Source organism: Lepisma saccharinum, chromosome 1 (assembly GCF_977018435.1).
Source record: "Lepisma saccharinum chromosome 1, izLepSacc3.1, whole genome shotgun sequence".
NCBI lineage: Eukaryota > Metazoa > Arthropoda > Insecta > Zygentoma > Lepismatidae > Lepisma > Lepisma saccharinum.
In genome coordinates this window covers 113,672,014-113,694,230 of record NC_139229.1, presented here as the reverse complement: position 1 = coordinate 113,694,230, position 22,217 = coordinate 113,672,014, and the positions used below count along the sequence as shown (strand labels likewise).

The following is a 22,217-nucleotide window of genomic DNA, read 5'->3' as shown; positions in this document are numbered from 1 at the left end:
TAAAAACCAGCTCAAAACAAACAAATAACCTAAGATAAGTTAAAAGTTACAGATAATTTCACCTATCTGAACTAGGGATGGCCAAACGGATCCGGATCCGAAAAATCCGGATCCCAGTTCCAGATTCAAAAGTTACGGATCTGGATCCGGATCTGAAAATTCCGGATCTGGACCCGGATCCGCAAGTTCCAGATCTGGACCCAGATCAGAAAGTTCCGGATCTGGATCCGAAAGTTTCGGATCTGGATCTGGGTCCGAAAGTTCCGGATCTGGGTCCAAAAGTTTCGGATCTGGATCCGGGTCCGAAAATTTTGGATTTTTTGGATCCGGGTCCGAAAATTCCAGATTTTTTGGATCCGGGTCCGAAAATTCCAGATTTTTTGGATCCGGATCCGAGAGTTTCGTATCTCAATCCCATTATAATATTACCACACATTAAAAGGTATTATGATCTTCGATTAGAAAGAAATTTTTCATTAGTTAGTCCTACAAGAATTTTTTTCAAGTGTTGTTCCTAAAATACTTTGCTACGCATCGGCTAACACACTCGTGCACAAAAATAATCTTACTTGTTTAACATAAAATGTCAGAGGTGATTTTGTAAATGCCACTGAAACGAATATGTATTCATTCGAATGTATTGGAAATGAAAACATACATAAATGTGAGACATTCAATTCCAGGATGAAACCTTTGACACATATAACAAGATAGAAATGTTATACAAAAATTATACAATTGTTCCACAGTTACAGTTTTACAAATTAAAATAAAACATTATAATATATACAGTGTTATATAATTACAGAGTGTAAGACTAACAAGGAAGATTATCTAAGTGTCCCCCTCCGATTTCCATGAAACTTGGCAGGTGTGTGTATAAACGGGCCCAAAGAAAGAAATACGTGTTTTTTTTGCTTGAGCTAAAAAACTGTTTTAGGGGGCAAAACCCCCTCAAATGTCAAGATGAGGACAAATTGAAGTGAGGATCTGACCCCTGTGTCCCTCCGATTTCCATGAAACTTGGCAGGTGTGTGTATAAATGGGCCCAAAGAAAGAAATACGTGCTTTTTTTGCTTCAGCTAAAAAACTGTTTTAGGGGGCAAAACCCCCTCAAATGTCAAGATGAAGACAAATTGATGTGAGGATCTGACCCCTGTGTTCCCCTCCGATTTCCATGATACTTGGCAGGTGTGTGTATAAACGGGCCCAAATGAAGAAATACGTGTTTTTTTGTTTCGGCTAAAAAACTGTTTTAGGGGGCAACCCCCCTCAAATGTCAATATGAGGACAAATTTAAGTGTGCATTTGACCTATGCGTCCCCCTCCGATTTCCATGATACTTGGCAGGTGTGTGTATAAACGGGCCCAAATGAAGAAATGTGTTTTTTTTTTGTTTCGGCTAAAAAACTGTTTTAGGGGGCAACACCCCCCTCAAATGTCAATATGAGGACAAATTTAAGTGTGCATTTGACCTATGTGTCCCCCTCCAATTTCCATGAAACTTGGCAGGTGTATAGTGGGGCCCAATGGATGAAATATGTGTTCTTTTTGTTTCAGCTAAAAGACGGTTTTACAGGGCAAAACCCACTCAATTGTCAAGATGAGGACAAATTGAAGTGGGGATCTGACCCCTGTGTCCCCTTCCGATTTCCATGAAACGTGGCAGGTGTGTGTATAAACGGACCCAAATGAAAAAATACGTGTTTTTTTTTTGGGCTAAAAATCTGTTCTAGGGGGCAACCTCCCCTCAAATGTCAAGATGAGGACAAATTGAAGTGGGGATCTGACCCCTGTGTTTACTTCCAATTTTCATGAAACGTGGTAGGTATATAGAGGGGCCCAAAGGAAGAAATACGTGTTTTTTTGTTTCAGCTAAAAACTGTTTTAGGGGGCAAAATCCTCTCAAATGAAAAGATGAGGACAAATTGAAGTAAGGATCTGACCCCTGTGTCCCCCTCCGATTTTCACGAAACTTGCAGGTGTATAGAGGGGCCCAAAGGAAGAAATACGTGTTTTTTCTGTTTCGGCTAAAAAACTGTTTTAGGGGGCAAAACCCACCTCAAATATCAAGATGAGTACAAATTGACGTGGGGGTCATCTGACCATTGTGTCCCCCTCCGATTTCCATGGAATTTGACAGGTGTATAGAGAGGCCCTATGCCCCCTGTTTCTTCCTATGCCATATTTACGTGGTTTCGGGGTCAGATCACCACTTCAATTTCTCCTCATCTTGACATTTGAGGGGGGGGCCTCTATACACCTGCCAAGTTTCATGGAAATCGGAGGGGGAGACTTAGACCTCCCTTGTAAGTGTATTAATTAATTACAAATCGCGCACTCGCGTACACACACTATATATATATGTGTACGTATGTATATTATATATATATGTATATTAGCAGGTAACAATATGTTATAAGCACATTCTTACTTTCCAAAGAAGCGCATGTGGGATGGCAAAATGGATCCGGATCCGGTACTTTTGGATCCGGATCCGGATCTGAAAATTTACATCATCCAAATGAGCTGTCCCTATTACAAATGCACATAATCTTGATGAAGGCTCGGCTGGAGACAGAGGCAAGATATACCCTCTTATTTCCGGATTTTCTTCCCCAACCTTACATTTCAGAATTTATTCCCAACTGATAAAGGACCAAGATAAGGCATAACTTACATTACATGCCATCATTTCAATAAGTAATGAAGTCCAGTTTTTTCTCTGGCTTTCACCACATCATGTGGCTTCATCAGGAGATAAGACAAGAATAGTCAGAGTTTAAAACATGAGAAGGTAAGTTAGGTTAAAAAAGGTTAAAATGGTAAAAGACAATGCCGTGCCCTGCCACTCCTTACTTTGTTTTTCAGGATTCCACACAGAAACACTGCACTTTTTGTTGTTAGTTTTTTCCAATAATAATTGCCATCCTTTCATTAATTGTCCTGCATGTTCATTTCAGTGTTATGATGATTTTAAGATGGCAAACAGTGGCATAGCACACTTCCCCTGCAAGTAAAATATTGGGGGGTCCCTAGTGAAAAAATTATCGAAAATACTATAATGCTGATATCACCAATGACGCCAGAGGGTATAACAGATGTACAACATTTAGGTACTCCCCCACCTTGTACAAAAAATGAACATTGCCCCAAATACCCTTTTCATTTTTTGTTAGCTTGTATAAATAAGTGTAGTAGCTTCTGAAAGCTAAATCAGGATGGTCTCATAGTGATAGTTGTGATAGTTTCATGGCACCATAAGCCTAATTTCTATCAGATATCTAGACAACAGGCAAAAGCAAACCACATGAAGACTGATTTGAACACCCTACAAGAAATTCTCAACAGATATAATGTTTCAGAATTTGGAATATCATAACAGTTTTTCAAAGGAGGAATTTTTGAAAGTGACTTAGCTGACCTATGCCAAGATGTCCAGTGTGACATTAAGATATTAGTATGGAAATGTTTTGTTGCTGTCACTATTTCAAAGCCACAACATGAATTGACTCCTATTAAGAAGGCCACAATGCTCCGAGGCCTTTCCCCTTTTCGTCATGTTGAATTTGAACACTATGGGAAGTACTCCATGAAAAAACATATGGGTGTGATCGCTAACCAACTTGTTTTTAAGAAGCGTTGTTATCTGAGCACACATGATGACAACATACAAATGAGAATATCTTAAATAAAATATTAAAAAACACACCTTCATCCGTAAGAGCAGAGCATTCCCGATATAAGGCACCTATAGATGATGCATACTGGAAGGCTTCTTCTCTTGAGACCCTTCGTTGCTGTACCAAGTCCATCTTGTTCGCTATAACTATCAAAACTATTGGCTCTTCAACATTTCTCTGCAGCTCTGAAAGAATCAACATAGAGCATTCAGCAATTTAACAGAGACATCAAATACTTGGCACATATTTCAGGGCAATTTTTTTTAATGGTGTACCTGATTGTAACTATTAATTTTGTTATCTACAAGTAGAAATTTCTAAGAATGTAGACTTCGAAGCTGCAATACAACATTCAATATGTGAATGTACTCTGATGAGCAACATGCAAACTCCTCTTTTTCCCCAGACATGTCCTATGTTTAAAAAAAAATCATAACGTCAAACATTTTATGCATTGCGTAATTTGCATTAAAAATATTTAAAAACATATCAAGGGTGAAAGTTTAAAATGAACATGCAGGTCCTTTGGATTAAGCCTCGGCTGGATGTTTCTCTCAACAGCTGAAAACTGCTTCTCCTTCTGTTGACAAAATCTCCTAACATATGCCTCCAATTTCGGTGATACTCTGCAAGGCTTTTCTAGAAGGATACACGAAGTAATGTACCGAATACAAAATCGATTTGGGATTCTAGTTTGGTGTACAAAAAATTGGAAATGCAGCATTAATTGGATGTGAAAGCAGCTTTAAATGGGGCGTTTGAAGAGTTTTAAACCAATTTACCATTTAGGTTCAATATTGTGCATCTTAGTGTCGTGAATTTATATAGATAATTCCAAGCATTTGCACAATATCTTCAACAGAAATTACATAATTTTATTACAAAAAAGACAAGTATTTAGTTAATACGCCTTCTGAAAGTTCGAGGATTTTCCGCTTATGGCGCTGCTGTCGCTTCTGGGCAAGCAACCCTCTGAATGTGTATTCTCCCATCTGCGGCACCGGTCATGTGCCGCTCGGAGCGGTGGAAGGGGGAGGGTTTAACACCGCAATTTGTAAACTTATCTTGCTTTGACATCTGGTTTATGTTTTGTCCGTGCAAAGACCTTGGAAACTCAGGGAAGTGCATTCATTCCTTCAGCGCGTGGCTACTTTCAAAATACAAGACAGACAGTCTTGGAAGTCGAGGAAGTGAATCGCCATCACTTAGTTTACACAAATTACGTCGGTTCGTACAAGTCTGATCCGAAACAAGAAAGCCAGTTACTTCGTTGACTTACTCTGTGATGCTCTCCGATTTTTTTTTTTACATATCTAGGTTATGCATCATAATGGGAATTGAAGAAAATGTAGGATGGAAGAGGGTTGTTCAGAGATTCCCATTTTCGCATCTTGACTTTTTTTTTACCTAATACAATTATATTACTTATACTAAATCTTTTGCGGCGCGGTGAAACCCAAGAACTGATTTATTTTAATTTATTGAGGCTCAAAGTAAATAATAAAATAAATATTTAAATTAACGTTCATCATATTATTATTATTATGATCATCATGCGTATTATTATTATTATTATTATGAAACGTATAAAGCGCAAAATTTAATAGGACGACAATGCTCTGTGTGAGTTTGGTGTGGAGTAACAACATTTTAATAAATTTATTCCAAACCATGAATTTCATCTGAAATTAATGATCTCCCCGATCGCATGGTGGTAACGTCATCACCTTGTAATCAAGGGTTCCCGGGTTAGGGTCCCACTTTAAACTGTAGGTCCAATCCCAATTAGCATATCTGTGCATATCATAGGATTTAATACAAAAATTAATGTAAGTTTATGTAAAAATTGACAATTTTGACTGACGTGTCGGCGTTAAATGAACCTAAAAATTAAAAGACAAATTATACAAAAATAACAGAAAATTTATGTTACTGGTTGGAAGATGTAGAGGCTGGGGAAAATGAGACAGAAGACACTCTCCTGGAATCCCCTTAAATTTGAAGAGACTTATTAGTAACATTATCTAAGGAAGCATTCATTCATTAACTGACTTTCGAGACTATAGGACTTATGACTTTGCGGTGCATCACAGTCAGAAATCTGGTGAAATCTTAATATTTAGTTTCAAGTGGGATCCAAACCACTCCTTCGGGAGCGGGGTGCCTTCACCGGTTATTGAACCCGGGACCTTCTGATTACAAGGTGTTACCAATAAGCCATCTGGTAGGCCCTCCTTGGTAATGGTGCATAATATTTGAATACAATTGAATTGTATTCCTTTTCCAGCAGTTTAGTGAGTAAAATTTTAAAATTTCGTTTACACTCGAAACTAGGGCGACTTTTTTTTCGCCTCATTTGAGCTGGAATGAGACTTGGCAGAGTCTAGAACTTGTAATACAGAAAACTCCCTTTTATTTATAACTATTTTATCTCTCTCTGTGTGTAAAACAATAGCATATTTTTCACGATTAGGTCTTGTTCCATTTTTCCTCCTGCGTTCTTTGCTCTCTCTCTCCCTGGCTCTTCAGATATAGAGCTTCCTTCATTTCTTGCTCTTCTCTTTCTCTCTCTCCCTCCACTTGCTCGTTCTCTATTTCGCTTTCTACCTTTTGCTTCTGTTTCTCATTCTCTCTTTCTATAGTTTTTTCTGTATGCCTATCTTTTTGTTTCTCATCCTTCCTTTATCTCTTTATTGTTCTGTACTGTTTCTATTCTTTGTTCCTTTTCTCACTCCATCTTGAGAAATGTTTATCTTCATTTCTCTCAATCCACCCCTCCCTCTGTTATTATACTCTGTTTTGGTTGGTTTTCCTCTTCCTTTTCCTCTCTTTCAGTCTGTTTTGCCTCTTTATTTTCACTGGAGGCACATGGCACAGTGGTTCGGATCCCACTTTAAATTGTAGGTCCACTCCCGATTAGCCTTTCTGTGCATAAAGTGGACTTAAAACCACAAATCAATCAATCAATCTTCATTTTCACTTTCATTCTCTATCCTTTGGTTTTTAAGCATCACGCTCCAGCCTCCTTTAGACTCCCCCCGCCCCTAGGGGTGTCGTCCTCCACTAGTACCTATATATTTGAGAATGGGTGAATCCCAGAGCCGCTTTATGCAGAGACAAAGCCGCAAAAATCCGACCTTACAAAACACGCCAAGGAATCTAATCTTAGTTTCCTGCAGGTCAGTGAGACGCCCAGCCGACTTTACAAAGGGAAAACTTCCCTGTTATTGTCCTTCAATACTTTTTTTTCAAATCAACTTTAATCTCTATTTTCTCATTCCAGAAAGAATAGTTTCGGAGAATTAGAGATTATAAAAAGGAAATCACCTTGGCTTTTCTGTCACTTTTGAGCCGAGGACTATTTAGGGGAGGTAGATCCAGAGGACACTGGCATACGCAGAGGGGGGTGCTGAAGGAGCTACAGCCCCCCCCGAAATTTTTAGAAAATAAAATATTCAAATGAAGGTAGTAATAAAGTAGAAAAACTCAAAATGACCCCCAATAACCATTTTTGTGTTTGAATTACTTTAAAACGAAGGTTTATAATGGTAATTTGAGCTCATACCAAATGAAAATAAAACACCAACACTGAAATTGATTTACGGCAATGTATTCTATGATTCAACCAAATATTTAATCTCACTCTGTTCAGTAAAGGTTAGATTCATGGCACGAAACCCACATTCACATTCAGTTGTAAATATTGGTACAACTTCAATTGAATTCACATAATCCTTGAGTGAGGTGAAAATGTTTCTTGGCTGACATGACATGTTTCCAATTTTCCATAAAACACACGTTGTTAATCATCTAAATGCCATGTGTGTGCATTTAATAGGACTATATGCATACTGCATACTGTGCAATTAAGATTGAAAACAATGCTTTCAAACGTATGGTTTTCCTCGATCGGGGGGACCACCTCGACTTATTTTTATAAAACACAACAAAATACTACAGATCTCAACAAGCTCTCGAAGAAGATTAAATGACCAAGCGACTCAACATACGTCAGAAACACCGTCCAGTTTTAGTGTTCGACACAAGAGTACTTGTGAATCGCCAGAAGTCTGAAAAAATACCGAATACATGGCATTTAAAAGGGGTGCCAATTTTTCAAAAACATTGGGTGGGCTCAAAAATTTGAATTCACAAATCACATGAATTATTGGGTGGGCTCGGGCCCCACAGACCCGTATAAATTGGTGTCACTGTACACAGTCACCATAAATTGCATAACGAGATTTTTTTGTATGTAGCTATGGTGTGGTAAACTTAATTGAATTCAAATGGAACACCATAAGTACGATATAGTTTACAAGTAGGTTGGAAATAATGATCCCCGGTTGAGGTGTGTCACTCATAACTAGAAATCTGATGTTTCAAAACAAGGCGGGGGGAAAATTCCTGATATTGTCCCTTCAAATGACACCATACATTAAAATTAATAGATATTCGCTACTTTCAAATGACAAAATTCTGATTTTCAGTTTCATCCTCTTCCAAATGAGCACAAAACGATCTTTATATGTTTCGAAATTATCTGTTTTTAAAATAACCATAAAAAAATATATATATTTAAAAAAAAACAGGAAATCTGTGTGTGATCTTCTAAAATGGAATTTTCAATGCCCCAACTTTATGCGTGTGTGTATAACTACACACACACACACACACACACGCACACACACACATATATATATATATATATATATATATATATATATATATATATATATATATATATAATATGGAGGACGAATTTTGTACCTTACAGATGAAAAATATTCCTGCGCCACTGTTTATGCACCATCCAAGTTCACAAGTTCAGCCCCCAAAAAGAAAATATATAGGAAAATATAATTATAATATCTAATTCATCGTACACCAGTGCCAGAGGGTAACAAGTACTGAAATTAAATAATAAAAATATACGTTTTTAATATTTGTTGTATAATCGAAGGTTATTTATTTCTGCCGAACTTATTGGAAGGCAACGATTATATTTGGAACATACGGTTGTGAAGGCCACTGTCAAAGATGATTTATGCACACTGGAACTAACCAAGAAATTTACTTTTCGTCTACTGGATCCAACCTTCGATCCCTGATATATTTGACATTCATTTCCCATTTCATTTTTTTGCGATATTAACTACACCTAGATGAAGAATACGTGTTGTTATATCCCTGTTCTTACACCGTCATTTTGCCTATTCAAGTAATAATAATAATACATTATTAATTAATTTACATATTTAATTAATGTCATTAATCTAATGTGAATACTTTAATTTCATCATTTATATTATAATTATTATTTATTATTTCCGAGACTTTGTTCGGACTCTCCCCCCGAAATATATTTCTTGATACGTGCCTGCTTTTGACTAATCTTGAATGATTGATTGATTGATTGATTGATTTGTTGTTTTAAGTCCACTTTATGCACAGGAAGGCTAATCGGGACTTGACCTACACTTGAAAGTGGGATCCCAACCACTGTGCCATGTGCCTCCACCGGGTATCGAACAGACTAATATTGAGTAATAGAGGTCCCGAGTTCGGCGGTTATGTACAGAATGGTATTTGAAAGGGAAGGGGAAGTCCTCCATCTGCTTGCTAATATTTGGTTATTGTGGGGAGACTATATATGTACAATTTATAATATATCGATGCTTCAAGAGTAGTTGCCGGAAATTTAGCAAAGACCTCACTCTTTACGTGCATCTATCCATTTTGGACACTTATCAATATCTCCAACTATTAGAGCACAGCCAATTATGATTGTGAACTGATAGCAAAAAGTTTGTTTGTTAAACTTGTTTTAAGACCAATTTATGCACAGAAAGGCAAATCGGGACTGGACGTATATTTTAAAGTGGGATCCGAGCCACTCAGTGGGGTAGCGCAGATCTTTGCCCCCCCCCCCCCTGCAAGTAAAATATTGAGGGGTCCCCTTAGTGTAAAAAAAAATATAATGCCAGAGTGGGACGGAGGTACAATAGTTAGCTAGTTAGCTGCCCTCCCCCCTTCGTTGTACAAGAAATTAACTTTTACCTCAAATATTATGCCTTCCCATTTTTTTGTTATCGACTTATATCACTGTAGTACCTTCTTGAAACTAAATCAGAATGGTCTGAATCTCTGAAAAATAACTGGAAGAAGAATCTGGAAATATTTTCTCTACTTCAACGCAGCGACACAGCCAGGAATCACTTTTTGGGGAGGGGGAAGCTTCCCGCTGCCAAATATTTTGTTCATGATGCTTTGTATTTTTGCTTGAAATATTTTTTTTAATGAAGTTGCATATACGAGGGTGGTTCAGCATGCTCCGCCCCTGACATAGAAGGAACCTTTGTAGGAAAACCAAATCACTGTCACTTTTCAACATAGTCCCCTGCAACATTAACACAATTTTCCAATCGGCCTTCCAGTGCTTCAATCCCAGCAGAAAAATAATCTTTTGGTTGGTCCTGCAACCAAGCATTCACAACATCCATAACCTCGGAATCACTGGCAAAATGTTTTCCACGAAGGTGTTTCTTCATGTTCGGCAACAGGTGGAAGTCACTAGGGGCCAGATCTAGAGAATAAGGGGTATGAGGGACAATTTCGAACCCTGCTGCATGAATTGCAGCCACCGCAACTTGGGAGGTGTGGGCGGGAGCATTGTCACAATGGAACAACACACCACGGGCCAACATTCCGCGGCGTTTCTCCTTGATGGCACTACGTAATTCTTCAATTAGGGTTGCAAAATAAACACCTGTGATTGTCTTTCCCTGTTGGAGATAATCTATCAAAATAATTCCTTCTGCATCCCAGAACACAGATGCCATCACTTTGCCCTTTGATGGTTGAACCTTGAATTTCTTTGGGGGTGGAGAATGGGGGTGTTTCCATTGCATGCTTTGGCGTTTACTTTCGGGATCGAAGTAGTGAACCCACGTTTCATCCATTGTAACAAATCTCTTCAGAAACTTTAGCTTGTCAGCCTATATTGTCCGCAACAGGTTCTGACTTCTCACACAACGTGTCCTCTTTTGGTTGACCGTCAGCATTCTCGGGACCCAACGTGCAGAGATTTTTTTCATTAACAAATTATTATGAATAATTGAATGCACACTGCCAGTTGAGATGCCACATGTGTCTGCTATATGGCGGACAGTCACTCGCCGGTCTGCCAAAATCATGTCATGCACTTTTGTAATCATTTCTGGTGTGGTCACCGTTGCAGATGGGTCACCACCATGCTCATCTTCACAGGTCTGCCGACCACATTTAAATTCACGGCACCATCTCTTCACTAGATCATATGAAAGGCTAAAGTCACCAAGAGTTCCCACCATATCTGCATGGATGTCTTCCCGTGTTAGATTTTTCTTGAGTAAATATTTTATCACTGCTCGGACCTCAGATTTTTCCATTGTTTTACATGTGGCTACACTTCTTATTGATCATCAACGTGTAACAAATAGAGAAATTGTTGTAAATTCTTGAAACTTTGTCGATATTATTCTAAAGAATGAACAATGTTACATATAAAATTACAGGTCTCTACTATCACTGGAAATGGGTCAGGGGCGGAGCATGCTGAACCACCCTCGTATTACACAGATATTAAAAAATACTGTTTTGGTGGAATTGTAAAAAGATAGTAAACACTCCTCTTTTGGACTTTGAGGTGGATGTGCCTTCAGCCCCTAAGCCATCACCTGGTTCCTCCAGGCCAAGATTCAACGTAAGAGTCGCTCATATTAGCCTTCTAATACTGAGTGAGTAATATACTCAAGCAACAAACTTATCCTTCAGTATAGGGGGTTGAACCGGACATCTAGATTGTTTGTAGTAACCTATCACAAGGTAAATTTCAATCTGCTACGAAGAAATAACTGCGGACGCTAGTTTTTGAGTGATAGATAATAAAGCTGCGAAGGAACTCTATTCACTGAAAATTTGTCACTCAATGAAATGCAGCTTGGAAGGACTGAACCCCCCCATCCCTCCCAACAAAATGAAAGAAGGTTGCAACAGGTTAGTAGACCTCAACATCATTATTGATAATTTTAACGCTGCCATTCTTTCTTCGATAGACCAGTGATCATACTTTCTTAAAGACTTTTTCATGAAACAAGAACCTTTTTAATAATAGACCATCAGTGCTCGAATTTGCATAATCATTCTCCTTCACCTACTGCATCATCTTCAAGTTGTTCCACACAAGGATCCTTCCTTCTATCTTCAACGCAAACAAGGAAATTTGCAGCTAGGAATTTTCCCTTCGAACACTGCAGATCAAAAAATCGTATCACATTGGAAAATAAGAACTATTTCGACAGAAATGTCCACAAAATGCCAAATTGTAGGAAAAATGAACTTACAAAATTACACAAAATAATGGTCACATTTAACTCGTGCGTTGCATACCGTGGCAGAGGCGATGATGGTCTTTATAGCAAAGGGATAATTTACTATGGGTCCCATCTTTAACTGAGGTTCTCGGCCCCTTTGAAGTAAAACGTAACAAGTGTAGCTCTTATTTCAATATGAAAAGAATTGCGGCTCCCCTTGAAAATACTTGGTGGGAAGTTACATTTTAAATATCACGTGTAAAACTAAAAGATTACGAATTAACAATTTTAATGTTTATTGTAAAATAAGGATCGACTGGTTGAGCAACTGAATATTTCTACTGGATTCATAACTGTAGACAATTGACACGCTACACTACGTTTTCGACAACTGCGTAGATACAAAGGTATGAGATGAGGGATATTTTCCTATCGATGGACATCTGCGAGCAAGTAAGTTAATTCTGCATTTCGGAGGGGGACCCAAGTTACTGAGGCCCCTCTGGCTGAGATAATATGTCACTGCTTGTTATCGCAGACATCGTATGTGATGTTACTGGGAACTAGATTTCTGTTTCATAAATCGATTTTTTTATAAGCGACACTATCTGTAGAATTTCTGCGATTATATAAGAAATTCAAGAGCACATTGTGGGGCCCTTACACCTCCCCCCCCACCGAATTTCGGGGTTGCGGGAGCGGCTGCTACGCCACTAGAACCACTAGGTGCCTCCACCGGGTATTGAATCCGTGGTCCCTTGATTACAAGGCGACGACGTCACCACTACGCCATCGGAGAGGCCCTGATAACACAAAGTGTGTAGCTTCTTGCACGAGAACAGTAACAACAGAATCCTGATTCCAAAGCGGAGAATTTATATTTTAGGTATTTTACTACATAATCTATGTTAGTTGGCCATTTTACTGTAACGAAATGAATGTATCGAAGGAAACAAAAAGAAGCATGCAGCTTCACAGTGCATAGGCTGGTGATCTCAAAGGACGATGTGTAAGCTTTCTTTCAACTAAGGAAAGGAAAACAGTTATTCTTCAGGGTTCCGGCACATCTGTCAATGGCCAGTGGACACGACCATTCCCTTCTCCCCCTCCCTGCAAGATCATAAAAGCAGCGAGGTCGGGTTGCTGAAACTGGGTAACGATGGTAAGAATATGGGAGATTTCTCGCTGGGAAAAAGGAGAATTTCTTGAAAGCAACGTCAGCGCCTCCCTCGTGTTCCCTTGGTACTGTTGTTAGAACGGAACCAACGACACCCTCGAATTTTGGTTTTCTTTCAACATCCAGCCGAGGCTTAAAGCTGGCAATTACTGTAGGACACATTTCTTTGCACTTCATGAAAGAAATCTAAAATCTACATGTGTTATGCCCCTGGATCATGCAAACGCTGTCTTAGGATGAGTAAATGACTGATTGAACTTGCGCAAATGTCAAATAAAAATAGCAGCAATTTTTTAAATAGGCACAACAAAACAAAAACATTTTTTTTTATTCGAGAATTAGACCTTTAATAACACTTACTCATTATCCATTTTGTGCTTAACATATCGATGTCACATATTCCAGCAGAACTTAAAATCTAAGTGAAATTTCTTAAAAAAACAACAACATATAACCAATAACCAAATAGGCGACACAAGAAAGTCACATTTTTTAACACTTGAGTTCTGATGCTTTAGTTCTTCCACACATTCCAAAAGGCTATAGCAGAATTTTTCTGCAGTATTTTTACAGTACTGAGGGTGAAAACTTGGATTTTTATGTAATGACAGCTCCTACAAATTTAGCTATCATCTATCATGTTTTCTCAGTAGCGATATGGACATTTTTTTCCTTCCAGAACCAAAACACAGGCTAACATCTTTTGTTACAAAGTTTTGTAATAATAACAATGAAATAGTGTTTTGACAATATTGAAAGAAACAATTTGAAAGCAAAAATAGATTTAAAAAAATTGCTATTATGTAAAGCCATGGTTTGTTGTGATGAACCATAGATGGCTCTGGACTCACGAGTATTTTCCTATCAGTTTTCTTGATTTTTTCTGAAGGTTTTTGCTATGGTGAAAATATGTCAATATCTTGATCTTTTTTACAGAATTCAATCTTCTCATTAAAATTGATACGATAACCATATGCAAAGAAAGGTACATATCCGACACCAGTGACCAAAATTAACTTTGTTAAGTTAATTTTGGTCACTGGTGTCGGATATGTACCTTTCTTTGCTTGAAATTAAAGGTTATGGAAATTTCTTCCAATAAAATCTTATCTATTGTCCTTTTGCACAATTACAACAAAACTTAATTACTGGCAATCCTGGATCCCCGTAACTAATACAGATCTAATGATGGATGCGGTAAACGCAGTTTAGATTTACTCATGTGAAATTTTGTATTTCCATGTTGCACAATTTAATGGGTGTTTACGATTAATTTCGAAGACACTCTGTCTTCATTCACTAAGGGTACGAGGATCACTATTTATATTTTGAGCCTAACAATGAAAAAACAGGAATTTGGCATTGAAAACTGCTTTATTGTTTTTCGAAGTATTCTCCTTTATGGTCAATACACTTTTGCATTAGTTCGAACCATTTGTCAAAGCAGTTTTTCCAATCTTCTTGAGACACCTCCATAATATGGTTTTTGAACACATCAACGGCATCTTCCGCCGACGAAAATGGTTGTCCACGCAATTTATTCTTGACATTCGGGAACAAGAAGAAGTCATTGGGTGCCAAATCAGGACTGTACGGCGGATGACCCATCAATTCGATTTTTTGACTGTTCATAAAGTCGGTTGTTAGACGAGATGTGTGACAGCTGGCATTGTCTTGATGAAGAATGATCCAACGGCATTTGTTTGTTTTCCGTATTTGACCGAAGACCTCTGGCAAACAAATTGTTGTGTACCATTCAGAGTTGACCGTTCTACGTTCCTCTAAAAGCACAGTTGCCACATGACCAGTTTTCCCGAAAAAAAACAGGCGACCATTTGTTTCGATGTGCTTCGAACGCGAACAACTTTTGTTGGATTGGGTTCATCTTGAAACACCCATACAGTCGACTGCTGTTTACGTTCCGGCTCATATGCATATATCCATGATTCGTCACCTGTTACAATCTTATATACGTCTTTTGAAGCACCACAATTGTATTTATTGAGCATTTGTTTGCACCAATTGACGCGAGCGTCTTTTTGAGTTTTTGTCAAATTGTGTGGGATCCAACGAGAACATACCTTTCTCACAGCTAAATGATCATGTAATATTTTATATATGCTGGTGGAACTAATGCCTATGGTTGCCTCAATCTCACAGTATGTCACATGATGATCTTGCAGTATTAGGTTTTGCACAGCATCAATGTTTTCTTGAACAACAACTGATTTTGGACGACCTTCGCGAATCTCGTCGGTGAGCGAATGGCGGCCACGATTAAATTCGTTATACCAGCATTTCACAGTGGCAAAGGATGGGGCTTCATCGCCAAATGTGCAAGTAAGTTGATCGATGCACTCTTGTCTTGATAATCCACGTCGAAAATCGTAAAAAATCATCGCACGAAAATGTTCACGAGTTAATTCCATTTTATTGTTGTCACGCAATCTCCAAGGCAACATAAACAACACAAATGAAGCTATTGACAAAACATTTGAAGTACGTTATGGTCAATAATGCCAGACGATTCCGTGCAAACATCAAATTGCGCCTAACTTCAATCAGTGTTGCCAAGGCTCAAAATATAAATAGTGACCCTCGTACGGTGCCTGGAGAGGAGATTGTACCACGTTGCATTATCTCCCATCTACCGCTGCCCGGGAACAAACAAAGCAGTGACGTGGTATCATCTCTGCTCCAGATGCCGTACCGATAGTGAATGAAGACAGTGTGTCTTCGAAACTAATCGGAAACATTCATTAAATTGTGCAACGCGGAAATACAAAATTTCATGTGAATAATACAGATCTGCTAGCAAATCTGTAACAGGCAACAATTCCAAGATTAATCAACAGTTTGTAAGTATCGCAGGAACCATCACCCGAAGGCGTAGGTTTCTGAGGAGCTGCCCACGGCTAATGCCCATTCCACCCAAAGGTACAGGTAATCCTCCCTACAGGGTTAACCTGTGATACAAGCCTTACGGCAACTGGATAAAGTAGGCCAAAATACACAATTTGGCCCCTTTTTATCCAGAAAATTCGTTGACAAAATTCAAAGGCAACTTGGCTGATATTTACATGTGTCCATAGTTTTGCATAATTACATAATGTAATTTAGACTTTTACAATATCTACATACAATTATTAATATGATATTAAACAACACACCTTTTCAAAATAATTTCCAAATGCTGAAAGTGGTTACAAAGAATTAATTTAAATTTAAATATCTAAAACAACAGGAAATTTCTTCCAGAAAGCTCTACTTTCATGCATGGCACACATGCTGAAATGCTGGTTTTCAATGTGACCAGCAACAGATTCGACTTGGGCGACACAACTTTTGGAAAAAGTCATCCACAAAAAGTGAAGTCTATCTGTATGGAACCCAGCTAATCAAGAAAAACAAATTACATCTTCCTCTTCAGAAACAAACACCTACCAGTGAGTGAGCGTTACCATCTTGAGCCATTTGCAACTTGACAACCACATCGACTGAAGATCAGTTGATGTGTAATCTTGACAGGGCAATGCCTTCTTGGTTTTAACTTGCCAATTTCTCCCACCAATATGTTTTTTTTATTTTTTAAATCCTGTCTATCCTCCTGATGAAATCACATGATGTGGTGAAAGCCAGAGGTAAAATTGCTGGTGCGTGCCAAGTGATTGTTTTTAAATTGACATGTCAATACAAAATGAATACGAAAACTGTTACCAAACGATGGAGCATGAAAGAATTGTAGTTTTTTAAGTCCACTTTATGCACAGATAGGCTAATCGAGACTGGACCTACAGTTTAAAGTGGGAACCGAACCACTTCGTGCCTCCACGAAACCTCCACGTTTTTCATGCCTCCATGAAATCAGAATGCCTTTATAACAAGGTGACGACATTATCACTGTGCCATTGGTGAGGCCCAGGATCATGAAAGAGGGTTGCCACACAATCTTAATGCATGTGCCCTCAGATTAAGGGGATGAAAAAGGAGGGGGGAGTTCTGAGCGGTCATGCTATCATATTCTCATGATGATGAGCAACAATTCACAAATGAAGCCTTGTCTCTCCCCTTCACCTACTCACAAAAGAGGAAAATATGGTATCTGTGCTTGCCTTGCAGTGCAAGTATGGTATTCACATCCATACATTTCACAACATATAAACAATTTCATTTATATTAATGCATTTACGCACACATACCTTTTACCCAAGTCTTCATTGTGATAAATGTGTCATATTGAGTTATATCAAAAACCAAAAGAGCTGCATTTGAATTCCTGTAGTACATAGGAGCCATGGACCGGAATCTTTCCTGACCTGCTGTGTCCCACACCTGGAAGAACAATCAAAAAGTAATTAATTAAAGAGCATGTTCCTAGATAATACCAGTAATGCTTTATTTCCATCTGGGGAGAGTAACTTGCCTTGGCCCTGTTATGTGTTTACATTACTTCCCCAGGCAAATAGTTTGCATTACAGAATCAAAACTAACAAAACAAAACGGTTGGAATGAACTAAAATACATTGAGAAACTACCATACAAACCATGTTATACGAGGGGTAGTCATAAAGTTTTAATTATCACCTTGAAAAAATAAAGTTATGTAAATAATTTTTTGTGTGTTTGCAGGTACATGTCTGCAGTCCTGGTACACATTGAAATCCCCACGCCACAGTACCGTAGCACGATGCTAGAGGAGCCAAAACGAAATGGCGCAGCCATTGATAAAGTGGAGTATCGTGCGGTAATTCGTTTTCTGCATTTGAAGGAGAACAACGCTGCAACAATCCATGCTGAGTTGGTGGAAGTGTACAGCTGCAATGCACCATCATATGACACAGTGGTTAGGTGGCGAAGATGCTTCCAGTGTGGTCAAACAAGTCTGAATGACGAAGAACGAAGTGGCAAACCATCTCTCTGTGAAGAACCGGGAATCGCAAGAGAAGTGGAGGTCCTGGTGCTCGAACACTGGCGTATCACAATCGAGGTGATAGTGGAAAAGTGAAAATCAGTCATGGATCAGTTTTCAACATCTTGCATGACATTTTGAACATGACAAAGGTTGCCGCCGCGACTGCTCACACCCATTCAAAAAGCCCGCCGAACCGAGGCAGCAGCGGAAATGTTGCAGCTGTGTCAGGCCAATCCAGATGACTTCTTTAGCCACCTAATCACCATGGACGAGTGCTGGGTGTATCACTATGACCCCGAGACAAAGGAGCAAAGCAAGCAATGGAAACATGTGGATTCACCACCGCCGAAAAAGGCGAAGACCCAACCATCATCGGGCAAGGTGGTGATGGGTGTTTTTTTTTGGACTGCCATGATGTGGTGCTAACAGATTATGCTCGTAAGGGGCAAACCATCACAGGAGCATACAACCGAAATCTCCTTACGAGGTTACGGGAGGCTGTCAAGACGAAGCGTCACGGGAAGCTGTCCAAAGGGGTATTTTTGCTCCAAGACAACGCTCCAGCTCATTCTGCATAGGACACAGTCACACATGCTGCTTCTTTGGGCTATCAAATTTTGCCTCACCCCCCACATTCTCCTGACATGGCACCCAGTGACTTCTTCCACTTTCCTCGGATGAAGAAACCATTGCGTGGCAGGCATTTCCAGAATGACGACGAGGTGATTTTCGAGGTGGAACGTTTCCTGAACAGCCAAAATGCAGACTTCTACAACCAAGATCTCTGCCAAGTCATCCATCGTTGGGAAAAATGCGTCACATTGAAGGGTGAATATGTAGAGAAGGACTAACACCATCACCAAGTTTCATGGTCGCAGCTTGATTTTTTCGAGGTGATAATTAAAACTTTATGACTACCCCTCGTATTCTTTACCATGGATATTAGGGAAAAACACAGTTTTTTAATAAAATCCCAGACATTCAGTTTAAGAATACCTAAAAAAGGACTATTTATTTAGTGATTAAATATATACAAAAAATTACAAAAGGAATAACCCCCACATAAAACAAATGACGATCCAATTAATGAAATACTCCATATGAAATTACAACTAATTATGCACTATTCTTGAAATTATGAAAACTGAATCGATTCCCTTGCCCACTGGCACTGTCCCTGTAATGCCAGATTAATGAAAAACAAGACACCCTGACATTGTCGAATCTACAACTTTAACTAATACATGGTGGCTACTCACCGGGAATTCCTTGAATTCTGGGAATTATTGGCTCTGGGAATTATACGTGAATTTTTCTCCGTAGACGTGAAAAATTTCAACTTTTTCTAATTCTAATCCCATTGAATTAATACATATTTATAAATACCCTGAGGCAAGTTTTTCAAAGTTTAGCTTCTATTTCTATCTAGGAAGGAAAAGAAAGCTGCGTGGAAAATAACACAGAATTCTTTAGATTCTTTTATTTTGTGAGTGTCCTTTCCAGAACAATCTATATGACACTCAAGATTATTACAAGATAACATATCTTGAAGTCGATTAATTAAAATTTGACTTTGAAATTCTTATACAATTAACAATTTTTCGTAGATTAGTATATTCCGTATCATTTGTGACTTGTGTTTGTAGATGTATTTCGAGTCTGAGTATGTGAAATGGCAAATGTAAACTTCGCACCTTGAATTACATATTTTAAATATACCGTTTAATTGAATTGAATTAGAATTTTTGGATACATTGGAATCACACAGACCCTTTACTGTATATTGTTAATATACAGGGTGACAAGAAATAACCCGTACTAATGTTTGTGATCATAAAGTTATTAAACCGAAACAATTGAGCAAAACAACACTGAAGAACAATGACATGGGACCTTAGGAACAAGATGTTCAGCCGGTTTCGAAGTCGCCTCTCTGGGCGGCGATACAGAGGTCCAAACGGGCTTTGAAATTTTGGGCGATGGGCCGCAGGTCCTCGAGCGACAATCGGTTCCACTCATGACGCAGCAATTGCTTCAGCGACCCCAAACTGTGGTGGCGTTTAGCACATACCCTGGCCTCCAAAACTGACCAGACACTGTAGTCCATTGGGTTGAGGTCCGGCGAGTAGGGCGGCCATTCCGTAGATGCGATGAAGTCCGGAAAATGGGTTCTGCACCACGCTTGCGTCATTTTCGACCTGTGGGCCGGAGCGGAGTCTTGCTGGAATGTCAATTGCCTATCGCCGAAGTGCTGCTGGGCCCACGGAAGGATGACGTTCTCAAGATTGTCGCGGCGGTACACTTCTTGGTTGATTTTGACCCCTTGATCCACGAAAAACTGGGGCGTCTTGCCGCTTGCGCAAATTCCGCCCCACACCATGATCGACTGCGGATTTTGGCGGTGTTTGACGATGGCTGAGGTACCGGGAGCCTCTGCAGACCAGGTCCTGTTGGTTTGGTGGTTGTGCGCCTGCTCCACGGTGAACAGCTTCTCCTCTGTGAAGAGAATGCGTTCCCATTGCTGACCTGCAGCCCGGCGCTTCAGAGGGCGGCATCTTTTGAGTCGCAGGCGCTTGCTTTCGTCCGTGAGAAGTTGAACTTTTTGGAGCTTGTACGCCTTGAGGTTGAGGTTCTTTTCCACCATTTGCCGCACCGATTCGCTGTTGATCCCGATCTCACGGGCAACTTTTCTCATGGAGATCCTCGGATTTAGCTGAACTCTCTTTTTGATGATCTTGCGGTTCTGGGACGTGTTGACGGTAGGCTTTCTTCCTCCTCCGGGACGGTCGCCTTCATGGCCGAGCTCCTTGAATCGATGAACTGCGTCTGAGACTGTCATTTTTGGTACACCCAGCAAACGAACAATTTCACATTGACACTTTCCTTGACGCCACAGTTAAAAAATTGCACAGCGTTTGGTTGACAGTCTGAAACACAAAGACTGTAATCGCTATGAAGCCGAAACAACAGGTACAGTTACAAAAGACTATGGAGAATCCAATAACACAACAATTATTTGGCTACGGTACACTACATTCTTGGCAGGATACGCCAAACTTTGTACGGGTTATTTCTTGTCACCCGTTATTTGTCTTTATATGTGTCAGGGTGGCGAGAGGCGATAATACATAAGGTTGAAATTGAGAAAACATCTGCTTGTAGCCTTGAATTTTTGGAAAGTTCACCTTGAAAACCAGGAATTATACTTAAATTTTATCATGGTCCTAGAGTGGCCACCCTGTAATTGCTTCACACAACAAAGTACTTGGCTCTTCGCCAACGGGTACGTAGTTCGTAGTCTCTCTCTCTCTCTCTCCTCTTGCCCAAGAAACATAAGAATGCCGACCCCTGCTATTCTGTCAGATCCTTTATATAGGGCCTCAGAAGAATGACCTGTAAACTGGAATCTTCCACCCCTTAACAACTTGGAGCGAAAAGATTTTAAAATTAACTGCCTTCCGCAACCCTGATTCTAGTCACATAGGCCAACCCCCTAGTAAGAGCATTTGAAAACTGCATAAAGAAAGAGTTACATTTGTATTAAAGAACAATCATATTGAACATGCATAAAAACTAATAAAAAAGGATCATGTAGTGATTCTATCATTACATACCTGACAGCTAATTATATACAAATGCAGTCACCTGTAAGTGATGAGTTTCTTTCATGTCATGCAAGAATGTCTGTTACTGTACATGTACTGATATCTAACTTACAGTACATCCAGAAATAACTTAAGGGTTGTTAGGTATCTGTTATGTTGTGACCATTGCATTCCACCAATGGCCATCAATGAGTGTCTTGAGAAGAAAGAAACGCACAGAGCATGCTCTCAAGGTATTACCAATGATTTCAACGACATGAATTTGCAAAGTATTTTTTACTTCTGTAGATACCAATATGTGTGGGACACTGTTTCTGTATAGTAAAACATTTCATTAGAATTTGGTTCATGATTTCATATTCATTTGTTTTATATTATCATTTACTTAGTAACTTAAAACTTGGTAAGTTTCCATGTATGAAAGGTGAAATGTAAACATATATGCCAGTTGTTCTCAAACTTTCTTCTCATTGTACCCTTTAGTCA

General features: G+C 39.2%; 1 protein-coding gene across 1 annotated transcript in view; it reads right to left on the bottom strand.

Moving 5' to 3' along the window:
- RabX1 (RAS oncogene family member RabX1) overlaps positions 1-22,217 on the bottom strand; it is a 62,826-nt gene that overhangs the window by 7,772 nt on the left and 32,837 nt on the right. Inside the window, exons 4-5 of the mRNA XM_083136378.1 lie at positions 17,414-17,546; positions 3,713-3,868 (exon numbers count right to left, since the gene is read on the bottom strand). Of these exons, the coding sequence (XP_082992504.1) occupies positions 3,713-3,868; positions 17,414-17,546 (289 nt within the window). The remainder of the gene's footprint in view (positions 1-3,712; positions 3,869-17,413; positions 17,547-22,217) is intronic.